Raw genomic sequence first — 24,230 nt, 5'->3', positions numbered from 1 at the left:
AAAACACCACCAGGCTCCAATCTGCGCGCCCCGTCCCGCCCCTCGGCCAATCCGAGAGCGTCTTCCCCGCTCGCTGGCCAATCCCAGCGCCCCGGCCCGCGCCCGCCTCGGCAGCCAATGAGGGCGCGGAGTTGCTGCTGGGCTCGCCTTCCCTCCGCGAGCCCTGCGGCGGGGCCTACCTCCTCCCGCCAGCGGCTGCGGCGCAGGCTGCCCTCGCGGCTCCCGCGGCGGGCTGCGCTCCCTCCCTCGGGCCCCCCACCTGCAGCGGCCCGACGGGCTTCGCCCCTGCCCGCCGCCGGCTTCCCGCTAGCCTGGCCGAGCCATGCTGCTCCTGGCGGTCGCCTTCATCGTGGCCTTCGTCCTCCTGCTCTACATGGTGTCGCCGCTCATCAGCCCCAAGCCCCTCAAGCTGCCCGGCGCTCACGTCGTGGTGAGTGAGGCACCCGCCGGGCCGGGGGCGCGCTGCCGCCGCTTGGGGGAGGGGTGTGAGGAGGGGGCGCCCCCCCCCCGTTACCCTCCCCGCCCCGCGTGAGGGAGGGCTCCGCGGAGGGCGGTGCCTCGCGGCCTACGCGCCCTCCTGCCCGCCGCGCGGGGCGGCCGTTTTGTCCTTTGGGGCTTAGCGCGCGGGGTGGGGTGGGGTGCGGGGGAGGGCCGCCGGGGCGGGCGGGCAGCGCTCGCGCTGCAGGGGAAGGAGCATCCCGCTGGGGGCCGGCGGCAGGCGCCGCGCTGAGCAAGTTCAGCGCCGAGGGGGGGCGCCTGGTGGCGTGCAGGGGATTTTGGCAGCTCGCTGGAGCTCCCGCAGCTACCACAGCGTAAGCGCCTCAGGTCCGAGTGATAAGGAAATGACCTGCATGGATGACTCGGACAAGCGCTGCGTATCTCTGCCGACTTGAGCCTGTCTTCTGAGTCACCAGAAATGCATGCCACCTCCGGTCTTAGTGCTGGCTTTTCGGAACATCCCTTTCGTGTTCCTGGCGTTGCTGGTTACCGTGCGTTTTATTTTTTCTTAGCATCTCCCACGATGTCTAAGCAGTGTGCACGCTTATGAACAAAAAGCAATGTCTCTGGTGTTCTTGCTCTAAAGGCCGAGTCAGACTGAGGAAATGGGAAGACTAACAGACCAACACAAAGGAAGTGGTCAGGTGACACTCATGCACCTTTTCATCTTTATGAGGATATCCATGTCTGTAGGCAGTGTTTTGACTGTATATACTCAGAGTGGTAGAAGTAAGTCTTTAGAAATAAATTTTCAGAGGAGTATACTGTTGAAGCAATTCATGAGTAGTACTCCACTAAAAGTTATTATGGGTGTATAGCTTGGGGAGGGGAAGGAAGGAGAGTGACACCCAGGTGCTTGCAGGTGGAGCAAAAAATTGTGAGTTTGATCATGCAAATGAGTTAAGCAGTTGAAAGAATTGAGGCCTAAAATCAGCTCTTCTGACATAGCTTTAGATCGCCAAGATATGCAGAGAAGCTGTGGTTTCCAGTTTGTTAAAATTTGTTTTCAAGGGGTGAGTAGCATTTGCAGATGCGCTGTTTTTCAGTGGGAGTTTGAGATAATCCCCAGGAAGTTAAGCCTTTTAGATAAAAATGAATTTACAGCTACTGTAAATTAAACTTTCTGCATTCTGGCTGATGCCTTTTTATTTTCTTTGATTTATTGTTAGAGCTCCTTCTTGGAGTATGGAGCTGTCCCAGAATAATTTACACCTGTCCAAGTTGCAATGGTATTCCTAAGTTGCTTTATGTAATACTGTATTACCTGGGTACTGTAACTGGCTTTATAGCATGATATACAATGGGACATGTGTTAGAACTTGTATTAAGGATCTCTAGTTATGGGTCGCTCTTTCCACAGTAGTAATGCTAGTTAAGCAGGAGCTTTTAGAAAACCTTTAGTACTGAAAAAGCAAAGGTGAAGCAGACTTTTGAGGGTCTTATGTGATTTTTATGCAGAAATGGCAGCAATACAAAGTTTAATGGACTCTTCATCAAAATTTTGGTGTTTTTTTCATATACTCTGCTTTTATCCCAAGTTTTACCTTTTCTTTATGTGGTTAAACTTTTTCTCTAGAAGCTGCTGTGCTGTTTTTGTTAAATGAAATGCCTCTTTAAAAAAAAAAAATTGAAAATGATGAAAATACTCTTGTTAGAGAATACCCCTCTTCCCTACCGCATAACCACTACTGCTGATTGCATTAGCAATTTAAGGTGAATTTGGCACAAGTGGAGGTCGCAAAGGAAAATAAATATCTGTGCAATTTTTATAAAACTGAGAATCCAGCTAGAGGAGTAATTGTATTAAAATACTGATGGAGGAAAAGGCTGTAGATGTATTTCAATTTCATGACACAAGTCTACAGGAAACTAATTTTACTAGTGCCACTGCTGGCAGAACTATTTGTTGTGCTTTGGTTTTGAGTATTCTCCTAAAATATTTAGAAAAACTAATGCAATACAGAGCAATTCTTCCCAAGTTCATTGAATCTTAGATTTGTAGGTTCTGTTAAAAAGAACTCTGTACGTTTGACCCATTTGGACTTGAAATTTTCGAGTGTAACGTGAGGAAAAATACTGGATAATGGTACTTTAAACTAGAAATTTTGTTTAGGGAGAATTTCCATGCTGTGCGTCCAAAATGAGTTCCTACATCATATACTGAGAGTGTTTTCTGCTACTGACATGACAAAAAGACTTCCTGAAATTATTTAAGGACCATAATGTTATTTAAGGACTTCTTCTGAAGTCTTATGAGGTCCAGTATCTGTTTATGTAATCTTCATATATAGTTTCTTTTCGGTATGTGACTGGATTCTGATAAAACTATAGCTCAACATTTAGTAAGCTTTGTCAGGCCTCAGTTTAAACCCGGTCTACAAATTTACTGCTCTGGAAAATACCACGATATTTCAATACATCTTTAATATCAGTTAGCTAAAATATGTATTAACATTTATATATGTTCATCTTTTTTCCTTTTCAATACAAGAAAAGAGTAAAAGGAATAAAGAACTGTAAATTGCATATTCGGCTGGATAATTCCTCTTGAAGGGGCAAATGATCTCTTTCACAGTAAATAAAATTTTTCAAGATATGCTTCAATAAATACTACTTATGCTTCAGAAAATGTCTTATTGAGAAATTCTTCTTTCTGGTGGCCTGTTGAAAATATAAAAATATATCTGTATGTTTTTGAAGGAAGGGTGTTATGCAACTTCAGATACTATTTGACGTGTTATTATGTACTGGTTCTTCCTTTAATTTTCAGTTTAAAAAAGAATTTCTTCTCTCTACCCAATCCTTCATAAAAATTACCCCTCTACACTCCTAATTGTTGTGTTAGTATATTTATATGTTTGAGTTGAAGCTGAGTAACTGGCTATGGCAGTCTTTGGGGGATAGAAAGTTGAAGCAGAATGCATTTGGTTTTTTTACTCTATCCTCTGCCAGAGTCAGTTGTGTGATAGAGATGCTCACTGTGTTATGCCAGGCATGCTTTCTGGAAGAATCATGGTTGTAGGAATCTCTTTTGCTTTGAACAGAATAGGACTGCTATTCATAAGTCTGCAGACCTCTAAATTATTAATGGTCTGATATTTTGGGTTTTTTCCTCTTATCAGCTCTGTATTGTGGTGATCCCAGTGGGCACCATTAAATAAAAATGACTTCTCTGCTATCAAATTGGCTCAAGCTAGCTTATTTAAAACAAAATTCTTTTACATGTATAATATTCTTTGCTTTATTTCCAGCATGAAATGAGAAGTCGTCTAAAATTAAATATATAAAAGGTATTTCTGTTCAGTAGAGCTGCTTCTTTTCATGCTGAACTTCTCCTTGGTTTTTTTTTCTTTTTTTTTTTTCTTCCCTCCTCTTCTCTAAAGTCTGGAAAACTACTTTTATGTATCTTTTATTTTGCTCTTAGCTTTAACTTTCTCCTCAGGTCACAGGTTACAAGCTAGCATGCATCACCTATGAGAATAAACAATTATTTGGATAGCTGGCTGTAGTAGTCAACAGGAAATTGAGGATAGACAGGATAAGGCAGGCATCCGTGCTCCACCTGCATCATGGTCATCTGCATCAAGCTGACTGCTTCCCTTCGTCAGGGATGTTGCACCTTCTCTACACGCTTCTCCTTTTTCTTTCTGTTCCTCTACAGAGGTAGTTTGCTTGGCTAAGTGGAATCTGACATAAACTTAAGGGCTTGCAGCAAAAGAAGTCTTCTGTAAATTTCATGAATAATATTTAGAAACTGTCCTTGCTAAAATACCACCGTTTGCCTCCCCTTGCCCCCTCTTTCTTTTCAACATTAACCTTTCTGAAACTATGTTGCAATTTCTGCAAAACAAACTGAATTCGTGGTGGTCTGAATGTCCTTTATGAAAGTTTGTGGACTAGCTATGGCAGGAATATAAAGATGTTCTCTGTCTGTAACTATCTCCCATTCAGATTGGACATGCCTAAATGCATGCAGAAGGGTCATCTCTGGTCTGGAAATAGTTTGGCCATTTCCATGCAGTTAACTTGATAACTGCTGTGAACTTGGGTCAGCTTTAAGCAGAGCTAATCTTGGTGTCTCGGCACTGTAGCTCTGGTATTAGGAGTGGTGTGATCTGTGGTTTGGATGTATCTGAGTGGTTCAGCAGGAGGTAATTTTGAATCTATTCGGGCATACTGACCACTTGGAGCAGATTACAGGGAGGTTCCGTTTCAGGGGAACTAAATACCTTACGTTAAAGCACTGTCTAAAAGCATGAAGCCAGTATGCATTCAGTGCTGCTAAGTGAAAGGTAATAGGCTCTGTAACTGATCTAACAGTTTTCACAGATTCAGTTAGCCTAACTTCATTATGGCAAAAGCTAAGATTTTACTAGTGTTAGAAATGTTCTCTTAATTGTTACATTAGCAATCATGGTGAATGTTGTTGAAAGATGTGCGTATTAGTAACAACATCCCACATATTAGTAACAACCTCCCACCTAACCAGCAGAGCTCCCAGCTAAATGATACTGCCTTTTGTCACTGACATATCTGACATGAGACCTATTCAGTGTGACTGAATAGAAAAATCATTTTCCCCTTTCTGCATGACTTCAGAGCTTGTCTTTCTGAAGTGAATGTTAGCATCGTCTGAAAAGTCAAAGCCATGATGTCAGTATCTTCACCTTCAAAGAATTCCTCGAGCCCTGGTGTGCTTGACCTGTTTGTGATGCTCAGCAATTTGTGCAGGCAGCAATCAGATGTCTCTCAACTTAATGCTGTGCCAAAAAATGGTATTAGAACAGTCTCCTGCGTGCATTAATTAGTTGCTGTGATGTTGTACCTGCTGCCATTGAGAATCTGTAGAAGCAGCTCATAAATGCTGTGGAACTGAGGTCTGCCTGAACATATCAAATTGAGTCTTTTAATCCTTTCAACGATGTACTGAAATCTTGCAAGCTGTTTTGGGAGTATGCTGAAAGTCTTAACTTCTCTCCATTATGAAGCATTTAATTCTGGGGTTATGCTGAAGTCCCAGATCGTTAATGCACACTCACCTATACCTGCACCCATTCACACATGCATGCACGCACACCCAAAATTGCAGACTTCATTTATTCTGAAAGCAGTTGTTCTTGGTTCAGACTGCTGAAGACCAGATCTTGCATTTCCAGAAGTGGCGATGTGTCTAAAAGTCATCCTTAGAGGTTAGTGTAGTGAAGCTAATCTTGCAGAGAGTCGATTAGAAGGTAATATGAAGCAACTATCCCTAATAATAGAGGAAGCCTGAAGAGATTAGGCTGAGCTTGCGAGTGTTGCTCCTATTATTCTCACCCTGTTTATGACTGCAGACAAACAAGTCAAAAGTTGCAGACCATATTGTAAATATTTGTTTGCTGGATTTATTTTACTTATACTAAGCCATTTTTGAAGGTTAATGATAAAATACTCATGTGAAAGAAGAGAATTTGGTGACTCATGGGAGTGTACTTCTGGGGTTCTGACTCTTAATATTCTTTCCTGCCTCCAGGAATGGAAAGAATGTTTTAAGGATAATGTGTCCATGAAAACAAAACTGTTTGGCATCTGCAGGTGAGGAGACAGCACAAGGCTTTTGATAGGCATGTGCTTAGAGAAAGGGGATCCTGGCTCTTCCAATGATTAGCTTAGTGCCTCCATTTTCTTTTATTTAAAATGAAGATGATAGTTAACTTTCTGTGAAGTCTTTTGAAAAGTTTTGATGAAGAACGAAAAAATGACGTAAGAGGAATCTGAATCACTTTTTCCAATTTTTAGAAAATCTGTATTCCAGAATTCACTTCAGTAACTGATTTTCTTTACAATAACTAGTTCTAGCCATTTTGTTGCAATATTTGTACCACAATGCAATAATTACAACACTTAATCTCACTTAAATCTGAATATGCTGTTAGGGGACAAGTCAAGCAATTTGGGTGTATAAAGAAGGTATCTGTGTGTTTTGTTTAAGGGCTGAAGGTGCACCTGACTGAGACTGCATCTAAGGGAATTTGCAGCATGTCATCTGAAAGGCAATATCAGGCAGATGTTTTTCCTTTTAGTCAAAAAGAGAGGTCAGGATTGTTGTCTACTTTTTGTTCTGCCTGGAATTCCAATGTGGATTTACTGAGGGAAGCAAGAAAGGTGTTAAGGTGGCTTTAACCTGTATTATTAGTGTAATTGGGCATAGCATGTGCTTCTGCAAGATATGATGCAGTCCTGTAGCCATCACTCTGTATTTGTCTCTAGACAAACTGTTATTTCCTGTTTGCATATAAGACTCTTCCTCTAAACCATAATTATGAATAAGAAAATGTAATAGAGGCTTGGGTACTGGGATCTCCACATAGCTGGAATTGAGTGATGACAGAGACAGCCCAAGGACCAGACTGGGGGACTGATTAGAGACATACCCTAGAGAAGACCAATTGTTGAATTAATGATTTTTTTTTTTAAATAAGAAGATATTTTTAAAAAATCCTGTTTACATTTAAATGATCTATAGTTTTTCTTTTTACAACTAATTTCTACTGTGACCAATTGTGGAAGGGAACAGTATGTAGTTGGGTTCTTATGGCTAACTTTAATAATTTCAAACTTCTAACTACTTCTGTCTTTTATATAAATAACATACAGAACTTCGTCAAAAGCATATGAGAGAGTCTGCATGGGAGTAGGTTTAAGTGTGCCTGGGATAAGAAATGAGCAAAAATACCACTGAGATATAACTTTGGTTTTGGGATAGAAACAGAGGCTCATCAAGATAGTCAAATTTTATTTTTAGTTCGTAATATGTAAACTAACTTTGTGTTCAGACTTCATTGGATGAAACTTCAGTCTTGATCCATTTTGGAATTTTCATTTCATTTGACTTTTGTGATATGGGAGAAGGGATGAGAATAATAGACTAATGCTGCCATTTTTAAATAACTTTCAGGTAACTGGAGGCTCCAGTGGAATTGGAAAATGTATTGCTATTGAATGTTATAAGCAAGGCGCTTTCATAACACTGATTGCAAGAGATGAGGTAAACTTATGTGTATTTTTACTGGCTAAAGTATGTTCACAAATCTCTATTGTTGGGGAATAATTTTTGAATTGATAAATGTTCATACTTTTTTCAGTGTACTTTTTAAGGGGATCCTAATTATTTCAAATTAATACACTGGGGGAGGGAGGCTACCTTTATGTTAAAGAGTGTAGTCCAACATGGAATTTGTGATAAGCTTGCTTTAAAACTCTGCCAGTGCTATCACTTCTGTTAATGGCATTCATTATTTTACTGTCTAGATCCGTGGCAGAGGACAAAAGCAGAAAGAGTGTTATATTCTTTAAAACAGTAAAATTTCCCTACTGTAAATGACAACTGGGGAATTAAGAACAACTACTTAAAATTTACAGACTATTCTGGGGCCAGATAATCATGTCATCATCCCTTGTACTAGTCAAAAGCTACTCATCAAGACAGCCTTAGACACAGAGTTTGCTTTGTGTGGGTGTTTTTGTTTGTTTGCTTGCTTGTTTAAAGCTAAGAGGTGCTCAGTAAAATTTAGTTGGAACCACTAAGTTTTAACAATGGGGTGTTTGATTAGGGAGAAAAAATTCTTTGGGAAATAAAAGGATTTAAATTGCACCTCCCCTCCCCCCTCAGTCTCAGCTGTGTTTGGTAATTTACTTAAAATTGAGAACTTTTCATAACCTTGAATACAGCTACAGTTAACTTTTCTGGAAAAGAGCATGACAATTGGAACTTACAGAATTTTCATTTAACTTCTGTGGTAATTCTGTGACAGTTATTATTCTTCAGAATAGTTTATGTAATATTATATAAATATAAAAAAAAGGTAAAAATATACATTGTTTTAGGTGTTCTGTGCAGTTATATGAAATGGAAGCACTAAATCTATTATAGAAATACTTCCTGATTTTAGTAGACAGAGTAAAAAACAGATAAATGAATTGCGATAGCTTGATGAAGCTGATGTTTTGATCACATACTCATAAATCTGTAAGATGTCAATAGTGTTATATATATTTGAGGATAACTTTTATTTTTTAGAGAATATTCCAACATGTTTTTGAAATCTTGAAGACTAATATGCTGTCATAACTGCAATGCTTTAGCTGTTCTTATATCCATTTCAGAACAAGCTGTTGCAGACAAAGAAGGAAATAGAAAACTATTCTGTTAATGATAAACAGGTAAGATCGCTGCTACAAATAGCTATTTTCTTTTGTTTGTAAGATAGTCACTACAATGTGTTCAGTATTCCTGTTTATAAAAACATAAGAGTTTGATAAAAATAAGTGAGGACTCAGTATAATGTATTTGAATTCAAAAAATACCTGTCCTCCTAAATGCGGTATTCTGAACTCTGATGCATTTGATGTCACTCAGCAAGTACAGGAGTCTGCTTTTAGCAGAGGAAAAGACTGATGTCTTCAACTGTAGGTGTAATGGACATTTTTGGTTAGCTGCCATTTACTATCAGTAGATAAGCATTTGTAGTTTTCAAGATAAAGTGGAAGACAACCTCCCCCCCCCCCTTAAATCTCAAATCTCTCACTTTTTACAAATCATAAATACAGCTGTTGGCTTGTGGAAGAAGATTTGATATTTCTTTTCAAGGTTTAATTCACTACACCATGCTTATTCTTTTCACTGACAAAGCACTCTATCAGATAAATTAAGTTTGTGAAGTTCTGAGACTTGTAAGTGCTAAAGGTTCAACACATGTTGAATTCAGAGCTTTGGTGAATAATTAGTATGCTCAGGCTTAAAAGCACTGTTTTAGAGCTCTTTGAGGTACTAACTTAAAGGAAGTAAGTTTGTTATGTTAAAAAAATATAACTTCAAGATGAATTGCTAACATTTTTTTCACAATATTACTAATCAAGGAGGGAGGGGAAATGGTGAGATTGTTGTGTTCCAGAACTTTGTTACTTCCATGATTACAAATCCATGCAATTTATTTGCATGGGGTAAGGGATTATGTGTCTGGCTTCAGTGAATGTTACTATAGTTTGGTGAATTGATAAATTCAATAATCCATTGAAAAGAATCATTGAAAAAAGCCCAATGTTTGGAGGCAAGAATGTTAGTGCTAGCTGATACTAAATTTTCTCAATACCTCCATTTATAAATCCTGTCTTCACTTACTAAGAGCTATCAGATTGGCTAAGTACTTTCAACACCGAACAAGCTCCAATGCGGACTGAAAAGGACTCCTTCGGCAGCAGCGCCTTTAGGCTTGCATAGCTACTAGGGCTGATAGAGATAGCCTGGGTCTTCTGTACTCATTGCTAGGTTGTAGGCAATGTCACAGGGGAGCCTGCCTGACCTAAATGCAAAGAACAGAACTGGAAAAGGCAGGGGGTCTGGAGCAGAGCTTGCACTGGAACATCAAATAAGAACTTGGGAGGTGAGAATAGCTGAATTCAGAGAAGTTGTACAAAAATATTGCTGAATGAGTGTAGGGAAAGATGATGTCTGGGAAGGATCTGCTTCACAGACTGCTTGCTCCATTTACTAGATGAGAAACTAAGAGGCAAAGACCCCCAGGAAAAATTACTTTTTAGATTATTATATAATGTCAAAATTAATCTCTTCATACGTTCATCGAACCAGGTTGCATGGACAACATGGATTTTGGCACCTATGTACACTTTAGTGTTTGACTCTGCAAATGTTCTTTTAAAACCATTTGCATGTGATTTATTCAGAATGCTGACGGTGCAGCCTTTATGGTTAAAGCTGTGCAATGGGACAAAATATTTGCCCTTAAGAGTTTTTTGCAGTTTTTTAAATCCATTTCCTGATAGGGGATCTTTCCAGTTACTTCACTGGGAGTTGAATTTAGCTTTCATTGTGAAAGGAGCTCCATTAATATTAAACAAAATGTGTCATTTGGAAAAAAAGGTGAGGAACAGGGATGAGGTCATTAGACTGTTTCTGGCAGCATATTCTATTTCCCAGGAGTGGAGCGGCAATGCATGCTCTGGGAAGTGAGTGTAATGAGTGTATTTTAACAGAAGGTAAAAAGTATACTAATAGAAACAAAGAGGTGCATTATAAAATGTGACAGTAGTCAATAAAAGCTGTGGTAGCTCTTGAGTATGTTGTTCATAGTATGAATGACAGATCTATGCAGTCTGGTACATTAACCAGTTGCTCTAATTCTGATACAGAACTGTGATTTCAACTGCAGAAACCTCCTCACTGATCTTGCAAAGACATTCAGATAATATATCAATGCCTTCTTTACTCAGCTATTATTCTATTCTCAAATTTCTGCAAAAGATAAATATTTCCAAAACTTAATAGATGCCCCAAGGGGAGATGCATGGAGACTCACCGATAACTTGTGCCACAAGTTTACTTTGTTCAAATTCATACAGTGCTGGAAGGCAGGAATAGCCAACCTGCTGCACAGGAACGGCAAGCAAATTCTGTTTATTCAGATAAGTGCTGCAGCCTGACTAGAGGCAGAACTGACAAATGACTAGCTGCCACAGCAGTTAGTTACACTGTGGTAGGTTTTTTTGGTTTGGTTTGGGTTTTTTTTTTGTGTCCACATACAACCACCTGTCATGAAGTGTACTGATGACAAACTGGTGACAACTTTATTTCACCTCAGACTGCTTCTAAGTGAATTGACCAACATAAAGGAAGGGATTGAAATGAGAACAAGAATATAGGAGCCCTCCTCTTACTGTGATATGAGATTGCTACTGCTTTCAAGTTGGTGAACTGTCCTGAAGCTCTGCTGATTGTTTAGTAGAGGAAGTAGCTTGCCTGTAAATACCTGGCCAAGCTGCAGTTTGCAGTGATCTTACAGTTTATAGGTGATACCCCAAAGGCAGTACTTCCTTTGGCCATAAGTCAATTTGAAGGAGCTCCAAAAGTGAGTTTCTGAGATTGTCTTCTTAAAACTGATCAGTAACTTTCAAGAAAACCAGTTCCTAGCGTGCCTCCCCGCCCCCCCAAATAAGGCTAGGCCACACTGGTGGTTTGACTTGCATTTAGTACTAATGAAAGTTAAATTGGGGAATTTTGACTGCCTTACTCAGCATATTTATTACTGAACTTTAGGTAAGTAAGTTAAGCTGTAGTGTTTCTTAATGCAAAATATAATTTCTAATTTACTGTATGTGAGTAGCTGCTTTGAGGATCATGAACTGCTTATTCATACATTAACACAACCTTTATCATACTAGAATAAAGCGGGTAGGGATTTTGCTTTCTTCAGTGTGGGAGAAATACTAACTGTTCTGTCTAAAATTACTTTTTGCTGGAAAGGATACATTGTTGGGTTCTGTTTCCTTTTTGTAAAGGGTTGGAGTTCACAGTTACTTGATTTATTATGTTGTAAAATATTCTTTCATCTTCATTTTTTTAGGTTGTGCTGTGTATTTCTGTTGATGTATCTAAAGACTATGAACTAGTGGAGAACGTTCTAAGACAGGTAAGGAAGTAACTGATTTATCTGGGTTTCTTAAGAAGCTTATCTGTGTGCAATGTATTTCTGATGGAAATAGTTTCTTATAATGATACTGGTAGCTATGATTTTTGTGCTATAGGAAGTTTTCCTGCTAATGAACATCTTAATCCCTTCTCCATTCCAGGCTCAAGAGAAGCTGGGGCCAGTTGACCTGCTTGTAAACTGTGCAGGAACATCAGTTACAGGAAAATTTGAGGACATTGAAGTGAATTCCTTTGAAGTAAGTAAGCGTACTTTATTGTATGAGTGATTTTTTTTTTTTTTTTTTTTTTTTTTTTTATTCAACTGTTCCAACAATTAGACCACATTCATGTGCCTTTATAGACTTTGTATGAATAGTTATACACTTGATTTGTGGTAGCTTTCTGAACTAGAACCTAGCTTTAAATTTGCGAGGGTTGTAATTGGTTTCTCACCCAGCTATTGATCCACTAGTAGGTTAGAGTAGTGAATTACCTGTTTGGTACAGGGTGAGTCCTCAAGATGGCAAAAGAGCCTGACATGTATTTCTGTAATCTAATACACTGTGGAAGGCACTGAATTTCATAGTCTTGGTTTTTTTTCTGGTGAGCATGTTCTTTTCATACTTTTTTTTTTTTTTTTTTACCTGTTTCAGAAAAATCTGACTTGCCAATATTCAACTCTGAGGTGCCCAAATTGTTTGCAGTTTGGTGCAGCTTGAGAAGTGTGTGACACAGACCAAAAAAAAAAAAGTTTTGATTACTTTATTGATCCCTCCCTCATGTGGGTGGTACAGCCTACTAGTTGTATTTTAGACCTTCTAGAGAATGAAATTAAAGACTTTCCCTTATCCTGTCAAAGATTAAAGTCTCAGAAATGCATAAATACATAGGGGTTTTCTTCCTGTTTCCTGTTTTAGAAAGCTCTTTAAACTTTCATTTCAATATGTTTTCATAGATCATCTATAAATGGGTTGCTTCCTGGACACCGTTTAAGTCAGATTCTTCCTAAAATATGTTTCTTTTTTCCCTGAAGGCCATTGTTTCACAGTATTATCAGTATCCTAAATGCTATTAAGGCTTCTTTATTGAGCAAATTTTTTTTTGGCTTGAGGTGAGATTCTCAGCTATAAACAGTTTGTGAAGCCATAGATTAGAAAGCAATTGTTCTTTCTTTGCTAGCTGATAGAACTACAAACTTGATTAAGCTTACTATTAAAGCAGCGTGATATGTTTTTTGAGAAATGATGCCAAACGTCTGAATGCTTCTGAATCTGTATAGCTCAAATACCATATTAATATCATTTATACAGAGATTAATGGGAGTCAATTATCTGGGTAGTGTTTACCCAAGTCGTGCGGTAATTGCTACCATGAAGGAACGACGGATGGGAAGGATTGTGTTTGTATCATCTCAGGCTGGGCAATTGGGCCTATTTGGCTATACAGCTTATTCTCCAACAAAGTTTGCTCTTCGAGGACTGGCTGAAGCCCTGCAAATGGAGGTATGTGTGCAATGATATGAGTATTTCTGCTTTTAAACAAAAAATTTTTTTTTAACTAGTAGCCCAGCAAATTTAAATAGCTTTTTCTGTGTGTGTGTGTGTGTGTGTGTATATTGCACAACACTGCTGATGCATGCTGTGTTGGATGCTTTTTGGCATCAGTACAATGATGTTGCTCTGGATGGGGTTGCAGGAACTAAGCTGATTTCAGTTGCAATAAGAAGGAATAGATTCAGTTTGTTCTTAAAAGTAAAGATCACCATGTGTGCAAACTTTTTTTTTTAAACTAAAAGGACTGGATTTTGAGTGAAAAGTCTATTTCACAGTTCTCTTATGAGAGCAGAATGGTATTTGAAGGCTCCATGAATGTATGAGCAGGCACTGCTGAAGTCAGTGGTTCCTAAGCTGTTTGAGATCATGGTGAGTGCTGTGTGAAGCATATGAAACAGTAAACTTTTCAAACTTAATGATTGTCCGCAAAAAAAGATTGGTTGACAGTGGTTCATTTTTTTTAAAGTTTGATAAATATGAACTTTTTCTTATGCAATGACCTAAGCTTATGTTTAGCTCATGACCAAAGAAAAACAGCCATTTTTTTTTTCCACTATTCAATGGAGCAAGATTGGTAAGTACATCATGGTAGTAAGACAGGTAAAATGGATATGAAAATGATTTCAGCTCTTGTTCCTCTGTTAAGTGCCTTTATTTTGTTTGTCCAGAGCATATATATTAAGCGTTCATGTTTGATTTTACACGCTTGCATAGTCATCACTTCTACTGCTTTCTGTTCAGTGTAGTTTTATGGCTTAATCAGGATAGGAACGTGGGGTAAAGCTGCCTCTAAACTGCTTCTGGGCTGCTAAATAGAACAATGTGACCAAAGGTTCTTTCTTTGGACACTTTGCGTATAAAGCTGGTGACAGGTATTTTTTGTGAAGATTGAATTCTTCAAAATTATAAATAGGGAGCTTATGGGCCTGTGGTGTGGTATTTCTGTAAGTATTTTTACATAGAATGTTTTGCAATATACCAAACTTGAGTATTATTTTTGACACTTTTTTCATATTTGTCCAGCAGTGAAAATATACTGGCATGAGCAACAATAAAAAGGCACGCTAATCAGCCTCAGTGGAACCCTTGTTGGCCTTGACTTTATGAAAGTTGGGTTCTGGTGTTCAGCAACGGTTTGGTTTATGTTTAAAACTGAAATCTGTAAAATTATAGCGCTTAACTCTTTTCACATTCCTCCTAAATGTCTTAAAAGGCACTTGGAATTATCAAATAATTTATGTCAAATGTAAGGCTTCTAGAGAGATTTTATTAAACAGCAAAACACAACTGGCTCTTTGAGTTCTTTGCTATTTTGCAAATTTTTGCTGGATGTAAGGGGAACTTAAAGCTGCAAGAGGTTCAACTCATGCTTGCTATATTTCATCAATACAAGGGAAATTAACAAACGTATATTGACAACACTTACAGGTCTCTTATTAAGATAATGTTTATTTCTGTAAAAATACAGGTAAAACCGTACAATATCTACATAACAGTGGCCTATCCTCCAGATACTGACACACCTGGCTTTGCAGAAGAAAGTAAAACAAAGGTAAATTAATTCTTCAAAAATACTCTAATGTTTCTAGAGTGTTGCTTCATAGTAAGCAATGTATTTCTGATTTCATTCATTTCTGTAGTACTTTTGAAACTGGTGCACATTAAGATTTTAAGAAATACTTGAATTTTATCAACTTGACTATTCAGACTTAAATAGCTTGTGAGATAATTTTGTGTAGTTTACTGTTCTGGCTTTAAATGAAATAATTGCTTATCTTTATCTGAAATGCATCGTAAAGTCTCTGTACACTGTCTAAATGTTGCTATGGAATGGTAAACTTTAAAAGCACTACAATTTGCTTTGGTATAAAAGCTTAATAAACCAAAATTATTCTTTTCTTACCTCTTAATAAAATACTGTTGTTCTGATAGTTGTAACAGATCAAAATGAACCTCAGTTCTTTCAGCAAACTGCAAACCACCCCTTCTGTGTAAATATACCCAATGACAATGGTGACTATTAAATTGTGTACAGTATTAAAGTAGGCTGGAAACTCTCTTGCATTGTGTTTTTAGTGCAGATGACAGTATAACTTTTCAGAAAGGTGTGTTGGCAGTAGGCCTTTTTCTTTTGACTTAACTTAAAAATGAATGTTTTGACCTTTAAAATTTATTTGCCTGTCATGTGACATGTCCATACACAAAGTTTAAATCAAAAAAGGGTGAGACAGGTGCATACTCAGGCCCGCTGTTCAAAATGAAGTCTCATTTAACCAGAGAAAATGTGTCTACTTTTTGCATACTGTGAGCTATAAATCTCATATCTAAGTAGATCAGCCTTTTATAGATGACCCCTCTAACATCATATGTTATAGGAAGTTCAGTTTGGGATTCAATTCCATTTTCTTTTACCTTTTGTATAGGAACAGCAGGGCTTGTATAATACAATTCTTACTTCATCTCCTTCAGATAGATTTTTCTATATTAAATGTATCCTCCCACACACCCACATAAAGCGCCAGAATTAGATATCTGCAGATATTTGTATAGTTTGCACCTTCTTCAGACTATTACGAAGAGAACATTAATCCTGTTTCATGGAAATAGTCACCAGCAAAATGTAGTGTTAGTCTAAGATTACTCTTTTTAAGAGATCCCGTGAGATTTGGCTTAAAAACAAAGCTTCGCTTTAGGCTTTGTTTCAGCACACATGTATCTTCAGGTGACTTGTTCCTAACTTGATGGTTGACTAGTGCGCCTCAAATATTGTGTTGCTTTAATGTTACTGTTACATATACTCAATGCTACTTAATGTAAAATGTCTGTTACTGTGTTTTGCATCTCTTTAGGATTGGCTATTTTCTCTGTACTCATTGCTTACATTCAGTTTAAGTTCTAGAGGAGATAGGGGGTTTTCTGGTGGTTGTTTTTTTCCTCCTTGTTGTTCATCAAGTAGATCTGCTCCTTAATACTAAAATTGGTGTGTGTTGGAGGTGGGGGGACAATGTCAGGTACCAGGGTACATCTTTCCTGTGTTTGTTACGCCTTCCTCTTCAAGAGAATTGCTAGACAAACAGCAGTGCTTTGGCTGGCTGACTAGCCTGATCAAGTATTTAATGGATGGGTTTTGCTTGCTTCGTCTTCAACATGTCATTAACTTTAGTCTGTCTTTCCTGAACACCTGCTGATTTTCACAAACCTTGTAGTATTATAATTACCTTTGAAATCTCTATACCTCTTTCAGGTTTGGTTGGTATTGGCAGGTGGGATCAAAAATACTTAGGGGTAATGAAATGCAGTTCTGATGTCATAAGCCATATCTCTGGAGGAAAACATGTAAAAGGTGTTTGATTTCCTCTGACAAAGTTGCTGATTTTTGTCAGTGTCAGTTTTTAAGAAAAGGACTGATCTCCTCAGAGCTGTTTATGCATGTTAAGCTGCTTTGACTAGGCTTGAATGTTTGAGTTAAACTTTTACTACATTTAACTGAATTAGCCATTACAACAAGTTGACTCGCTCTTTTTTAATTTAGTATTATTTTTGCTTTATCAACAGAACTATCTATCTCTATACGGTATGTTAAGTGGTTAAATAGATTGCCATGCATTTAGTTCTGTCAGCATTTCATTTCCTAAAAAGAACATGAATGACAAACTTGCTTCTGAATACTTTAAAACACATTTTTGGTGTTTGGTCTTGTAGCAGACCAGACTCCTCCTTGTAAAAGGAATTATGATTGCTAAAATAACTGCTGTAATTGCTTTCTGCTAATGAGGTAAAATGGCATAAATATTCTAAAACACAAAGTAGTAAAATACAAAAAGGGATTGTGAGGGATGCTGGCATACGGAATTTGAGAAATAATAAGAAAATCTATTTATGACTTTCTTTTGTAGGAGCTTAAAATATTCTAGGCCTATCTTGTTCTTCATTTCTGGCACAAACCACAAATGAACACATCTCATATATGTTGAAGACATGGTTTAAACTTTTTGATAGCTTATGTTGAGAAGAAAATACTTGGGGGGGGGGGGAGAACCCTCTCTTTAATTTTTTTTTAGTAGTAAACTACAAGAAAAAATATTACTCAAAAGTTGGCGGTTCCCTTAATGAAATTAAGACTATTATTTCTGAAGATGCTTTCACCTCTTTAAAGTAGTTTTTTTTAGCTGGCAATATGATACCGCTTGCTAACAGTGATGGTGGTGTCATCCATGACAAAAAACACAAAATTTGATCTTGATATTTTTATTTCCTGTGTGTTGTCAAACTTATAATCCTCTTTTTCCTACTAAAGCCTTTAGAGACGAAGCTAATTTCTGAAACCTCATCTGTTTGCCAAGCAGAACAAGTGGCCAGAGTTATAGTCAAAGATGCCATAGTAAGTAAATTATCTTTTTAAAGACCTTTGTAGGAGAGACTAGGATTGCATGTAATGCCTGTTTAAAAATATAAGAGAATGGCTAAGCTAAATACAAAATCACTTATTTTGCTTGAAATGGTATTCTTTGTTGGTTAGTTTGGAAGGGATGCATTTTCTTTGTTCTGTTCTTGCCACCATGCCCACAAATGGTTTTATACAATTTCTTGGAACTAAAAGATGTCTGAAGTTGTTCATTATAGACAAAACAAGATGATGCAGCAGTATGATGTCATGTCTCAAAAGTTATGACTTTCTTTAAAGCATTAAACTCTATTGACTTTTTATGCCTCAAATGCCATTTGTCTAACCTCAGAGCTTCCTTGACTCTCTTATTTATCTTGAACCTGAGTTAATTTTGAAACAATTTTACAATAAATTAAGGCAATATAGCCTTTTTGGTTTTTAACGTACGAAGTATCTGATTTTCGAGTGATTAAAATGCATAAAATCCTGCCCTCAATAGTTACGGGAATGTTGCCTTTCTGAGTTTTTCTTATGATTTGTGCTATGGAATGCTTGCATTTTTAAAGAAAATGACAAGTGGGCACCAAGGACACTGTTTTATTTGGTTGTAGGCAACTCAGAATTGAAACACATGATCTCATGTTCTTAAGAGCCTGGTAATTGAATCCTAGAAACTAATTATTTTACACTTCCAAATTCTCTTGATCTTCAACATGACCTACCTCTGCGGCAGGTGTTTAATTGTGAAGTTATTGTAATATCTTTACAAATACAGCACACAATGCCTTTTCTGAGTAGTGAGTTTTAATACCCAGTACAACCACACACAGCATTCTGTGTTGGTGCTTTCGGGAGACCAGTATCATCCCTCCAGCACTTGAAGTGGTGTATTAATTCAGATATGGTCTCCTTGCACTCAAGGCATCAATTGAGAGACAAAAAGATAAGTTAAATGTAGCTCTGTGCTGTAGGGACTCACAGTCCTTTCAGGTGTGCGCGGGGAAATACCTCCATCAAATCTCATATCCTCTGCTATGCATAGCTTAATTCCAAACCCTGATTCAGGAAAATCATCTCCTTTCACTTCTCCATTCCATGGATCTAGACCCACATGTTCCAGAAGGTCGTCTCCTTCTGTGAAGTCTGCTAGAAACAGATGGAAGAAGTCTGGGAGTTGGAGCTAAAGAGCTGCTATTTCCAATGGCAGGCCACAGAATCAGTCCAAAAAGAAAAGTTTCTTTTTTCTTGTTTGTGTCCTCCTCTTTCTCTCCTGCCAGCTGAATTGCTTAGCAAGATATGTGTGTTTTGCAGTTTGGAGGAGAGCAAATTAAAATCATTGGCATAGATGAAGGCATATCTAGCATTTGGAATAACCAGAAAAGGAATAAAAAAACCCCCTCCTTGTTAGCAAACTAATCCTAAACAAAAGGCAAGCAGCATTTTATTCTTCAGTTACAATAGTAATTGTTGATCTGACAGAGTTAGGGTATAATTCCATCTCTGCATTTTGTTCTCTATGTTTGTAAATATATTTAATTTTCTCCACCTGTGAGCATGTTTCAAGAAGGAATTTAGTCTTTTCTCTATCTCAAAGAAATCTGCAATAGTTTAGCACACTTCTCTAAGGAGAGGAGTGCATTTTTAATTGAATTTCTTTTGCTATCAGTGTTGCTGCATAGCACACAATATTTTTTAATTTTCTGATTCTTAATTGTGTTAATATTTTTTACGTATAAATATTTCTTGTTACTGACTTAAGTCAACTAAGATCAGCAAGAGTAACGTTAAAATAAGCCACATCGTGTTTTGCCACAACTGAATAAATAACATTTTTATTAATGACTGTTTTCTTCCCATCCAGCAAGGGAACTTTAACAGCTCAGTTGGATCAGATGGTTACATGCTATCATTATTGACCAGTGGAATGTCACCAGTCACTTCTATTACTGAAGGTCTTCAGCAGGTAATTTTGGGAAGGCCACAATTTTGTAATCTAAAATACTTGAAAATGTAAAATGTTGTGCAAATATTGATTGTTTTTCCATCAAATGGTTCTTGATACAGTGGAGATGGGTTTAGGAGACTGAGCTAGTATTTCCAAGCTGAAGCAGCAAGTTGGCAGGAAAGCTAAGACTAGTGCCTGCTACTCAGTGCTGAACTGTTAAACAGTGGTTCGATGGTTTTCAAGAGTTTGTTCTTTTTGAGGTTATGTTGCATACCTACCTGAAACTTGTTTTTTATTTCATGGGTAAATAATATGCTACAGTCACAAGATGTTAAATGAATTGAAAGCTGTTTCTCTTTGTTTCCAGGTTGTTTGCATGGGCATTTTTCGCATCATTGGCCTATTTTACCTAGGAAGTTTTGACAGCATAGTTCGTCGCTGCATGATGCAAAGAGAAAAGTCTGAAAGTGCAGATAAAACTGAATAATCTTTATTGTTAAATAGAAAGAAGAATGTTAAACAGTCCTGGACAGCTTGCTGCTTAAGTGGGATCCAGTTTATCTCCTGAAGGCTTTAGATTGAAAGTATTCCGATATGTGACAGATGAGTCCCCTCAAAAGCAATGAATGAAAATGAAAGTACAACTCCAGAAAATGCCAAACTATGCAAAAGTGTGAGTACGGATTAGCTAGTTTCTGGTGGGGGTGACTGTGAGTTGGAGAAAATTTTGGGAACTTCTTTTAAATGATTTGAAGAGGAGAATTTCAGAATGGACTGTGTGTGGTAATTCTGGACAAATGCTTAAGTTTTCTCACATTGGTGCTTACAGATGAAATAAGTACCATGATTTTCTGGGCTGAAATAGATTGAAGTCCCTGCAACAAGTTGGTACTTGTTGCTAACATCTTGGGACTGTTTTTAATTTAGAATGTTAACTTTTCCTTTGGCAAATCTACAGATCCTTCTGTCCATGACAGCTTTCCTCATTCTGTTCAACATGCAAGTATGGAAACCTTAAGATGGCAGATACATTTGTATGATCCAAGCCTTCTCAGTCTGGGAATAATTAAGAAGTATGCATTAATATATGCATACTTTCTAAAGGGAGATGAAGAACCCATTCCCACAGAGATGCTAGGAGATGTGACTGGGTCTGTAGCTCTTCTGGCCTTTCAAGTATATTATGAACAGAAAAATCAAACCAGTATCACAGTGTTTTATGACTTTCAGCATTTTAAGCCATTGAAATTAGTGTATAACTTCTTCAGATGCTTACTATTTTCTTACCTGCCAGTTTTTGCTCTGGAAAGGAAAGTAGCATTATGCTACTGTTATGGACACTATTTTTAAAAACTGCAAATGATGAGCCAAACTAGTTGATGATGGAATCAATTGTAATTAAAATGCCGGGCTTTTCCAGTAGCAGGAATGTAGCTTTTGGGGTAGCTAGGGAGGGGGGATGTCAGAATGGCATTCTGTACTTAACTTTATCACTTCACAAAAAACTTTCACATGGCAAGAATTGGTTTAAATTACTCTCTTCTCTCTTAATTTGTTTCACTTGCATTGTATGAATCAAGGCTGCTGCATAACTGTGCCAGAATACACAGAACCCAATGGTTGTTCCTAATAAATCTAAGCATCTAACATTGGAAAAGCTTGATGCATAACACTGATGTTAAAGGGTGCACTGTATATACTGTTCATTTAGCAGACCACTATAGCAAGTGCCTTGTGAGCCTTTTTTTTCCCAAAAGCTGCACACTTTGTATTTAACACTGCTGTGTTTTTAAATGTCCTATTTTCAGTCCATACTCTGAATCTATAATTGCTGGTAAAACTTGGCACTTTCACTTTCTCAAAAGTAGAATTTACAGCCAAATAGGCAAAATTGATTACTTTTATGAAGATACTCTCTAAACCCATTTAAGGAGGAGTATTCAATTGCACTAAGATGAGAGACCATAGGTGGTTAACAACTGGAACAACCTTTAAAATGTAACTTACTGAGGCTGTTTATTTTCCCTTTCTCAATTCAGTTGATCACTTGTTTTTGTTCACATGGACTAAACTTATTTCAATATCTGGTTTACAAACAATAGCTGGGTGGCTGTCACATTGGCAGTCTCATTTTATATTGTTAGACTTGCATTAGATTGCAAATGTTGAGGCATTGCAGAATTCTTCACAAAGCCTATACTTTAGGACCTGCCTCCTGATTTTTTTTTTTTTTTAGATATGTGAAGTTGTGCATGCCTATAATAATTTTGAGAACAGTGTGTATTCCTGTATTTTTAAACAACTGAGTGTTAGTGCAAAGAAATCTAGTCCACATACACATTTTCTGTGCTGCTTAACATGAATGGCATATAATGGAGCATTTATTGTACATGCATTGTCAGCGTTGCTATGTTTCTTAAAGAGACATAAGAATGCTTTTGGGACCCTATTATCTATGTTAGTTTTTATCTTTTATCAGATGTCAACGTAAATCAAATATTTCTTTGAACATCTGCAAAAGGATACCAAAAATGGGTGAATCGGTTGTTTTGTAGTTTGAAAGAAATGCTAACGAAAATGACTTTACATCAACACAAGCATGAAGGCCAGGACTTAAAACCAATAAGACTTTGGCAGATACTTGAATTTTTGGATTTTCAACTTGGGTTCTTAAGGAGTTTGCATTTAAGAAATGGTAATAATAATCGAGAAAGCCAGAGCGTGCACACTATGAAAACTGTGCCTCTTTATGTTATTTCAAGTGGGACATCTTAAATCACCAGTCACCTTTTCTGAAAGTTTTGACTGAACACTTCTGCAAATAATGATTGATATAATTTGGTACAGGTATTTTTAAAGAAAGAAAAATAAATACTGGGTGAAAGTTTTGTCCCTGGTAGAGACTTAGGAAGTTCACACCTAATTCTGCATAGTGCAGGTAGTTGCACTGACTGTAAAACTGTAGATTAAGTCCCATAGCAATTCTGGAAGTTTGAACCAGGCTGGTGCGGGGTGTGTGTGTGTGGTTTGTTTGTGAGGCTTTTTCTTTTTTGTGGAAAAATGATCCTTAAGTGTTCTCATTTTCATTGTTACAAATTACTGCAGTTCACTTTAACTGATAAACTTTGCATCTGTCCTGTTGTCAAAACAGAGTAACTTGTAACTCCAGCAACCTAATACCATTTAGGCATTTTGTTTTCTTATGCCCATTCTTGATCTACCAACATGGTCGTTTTAAGGTCCAGTATTAAGTGAAGGAGATGCCTTGTGGTCTTGTGGAAAAATGATTAACTGCCTAAAAAGTTTGCCAGTCTAAATGTAGTAAAACCCCTGCATCCAAAGGTTTTAGCAGCATGTTAGATCTGTGAAGAACTTCAAATAGACTTTATTACTTTTAGTCAAATTGTCAGTAATTTAATCTATACGTGTGCCATATGTGTCAGTCTTGTCTCTTCTTTAGTTTTTCTTTTTTTCCCCCTCCTCCCGCCCCCCCCCAGTCAGTCTTTAAGATTCAATTTAGGATTTGATAGTTGAACCAAATCTTCTTCCATTCAATGTAGTTTCTAATGACTGTTTGCTTTAAATACAGATTTATTATAACTTTACAAATAGTTTACTTCACCAAGGTGTTCATGTGCAATTTAAATAGATATAATATTTTACTAAGAAAAAAGAAATAGATAAATAAAGTTATTTGCTGTGAAAAACTACAGGCACTTTTAAAGCGTAAAAATGTATAGCATTATTTGTAAAAAGAAACTTTGTGCTTATTGCTTCATCATTTTTGTGCCAGAACTGTAAACTAGTTTTCATATTTTGTATTACTCAAATAAATGGAGAATCAACAAAGCTTATAACTTTCAAGTTCTTGGTGACTGTTTTGGTGGAAAGAGCAAAGCATAAATTCGTTTGCACATTTGCATGTAGAGGGTTGTTTTCGTGTGTTGTTTTTTTTGTTTTGTTTTTCTAATTCAGGACTAGTTCAGCGTGATCTTCTTAATTTCTTAGGTGGGGGGAGGCATCATTTTGGCAACTTAGTTTCACAGCAGATGATGAAAGATGTAAAGAACTTCAGTGAATATTGTCTTCAAAGACCCAGTATTATCAAACCATAGTGAAAGTGGTGTTAAATTGGCAAAATCTGCCTTCATTGTAGGAGGAGATGCCAGTATGTAACTAGTGTTTGTCTCTGAGTGCTGGTGAACCCTGATGAGCAAAGAAATGCTCAGTCTTCCTAGCTGAAAGCAATAGAAATAATAATTGATAGCTGTCTTTCTGTACCATCACTAAACATGCAGCTATATATAAAATTACTGTATTATGTAACAGCTCTGTGGCAGGACTACTTGAGTGGATAGCTCCGAGGAAATAGTAAGGGAGAAG

General features: G+C 37.5%; 1 protein-coding gene across 3 annotated transcripts; it reads left to right on the top strand.

The window, feature by feature from the left end:
• The first annotated feature begins 113 nt into the window (after nt 1-113).
• On the top strand, nt 114-23,704 carry KDSR (3-ketodihydrosphingosine reductase). 3 transcript variants are annotated; one of them, XM_064506906.1, is made up of 10 exons: nt 114-430; nt 7,436-7,525; nt 8,644-8,700; nt 11,898-11,963; nt 12,124-12,219; nt 13,273-13,464; nt 14,984-15,067; nt 17,813-17,896; nt 19,764-19,865; nt 20,352-23,704. In XM_064506906.1, exons 1-10 carry the CDS (start codon nt 323-325, stop codon nt 20,364-20,366), a joined length of 894 nt encoding a protein of 297 aa, XP_064362976.1. In that variant the 5' UTR covers nt 114-322; the 3' UTR covers nt 20,367-23,704. The 3 variants fall into 3 exon arrangements, with proteins under 3 accessions (XP_064362976.1, XP_025971388.1, XP_025971389.1); XM_026115603.2 differs by having other exon boundaries at nt 20,215-23,704; XM_026115604.2 differs by lacking the exon at nt 114-430 and adding an exon at nt 1,021-1,142 and having other exon boundaries at nt 20,215-23,704.
• The last annotated feature ends 526 nt before the right edge of the window (nt 23,705-24,230 follow it).

The sequence above is a fragment of the Dromaius novaehollandiae genome, chromosome 2 (genome assembly GCF_036370855.1).
Source record: "Dromaius novaehollandiae isolate bDroNov1 chromosome 2, bDroNov1.hap1, whole genome shotgun sequence".
Taxonomy (NCBI): domain Eukaryota; kingdom Metazoa; phylum Chordata; class Aves; order Casuariiformes; family Dromaiidae; genus Dromaius; species Dromaius novaehollandiae.
The sequence above is the reverse complement of the archived record's forward strand: the minus strand, read 5'-3'. Positions and strand labels throughout refer to the sequence as shown.

Coding starts and splice junctions, on each gene's coding strand:
- KDSR (XM_026115603.2), top strand. CDS start 323: ATGCTGCTCCTGGCGGTCGCCTTCATCGTGGCCTTCGTCCTCCTGCTC. Junction 431..7,435: donor TGCCCGGCGCTCACGTCGTG/GTGAGTGAGGCA, acceptor AATAACTTTCAG/GTAACTGGAGGCTCCAGTGG. Junction 19,866..20,214: donor TTACTGAAGGTCTTCAGCAG/GTAATTTTGGGA, acceptor CTTTGTTTCCAG/GTTGTTTGCATGGGCATTTT.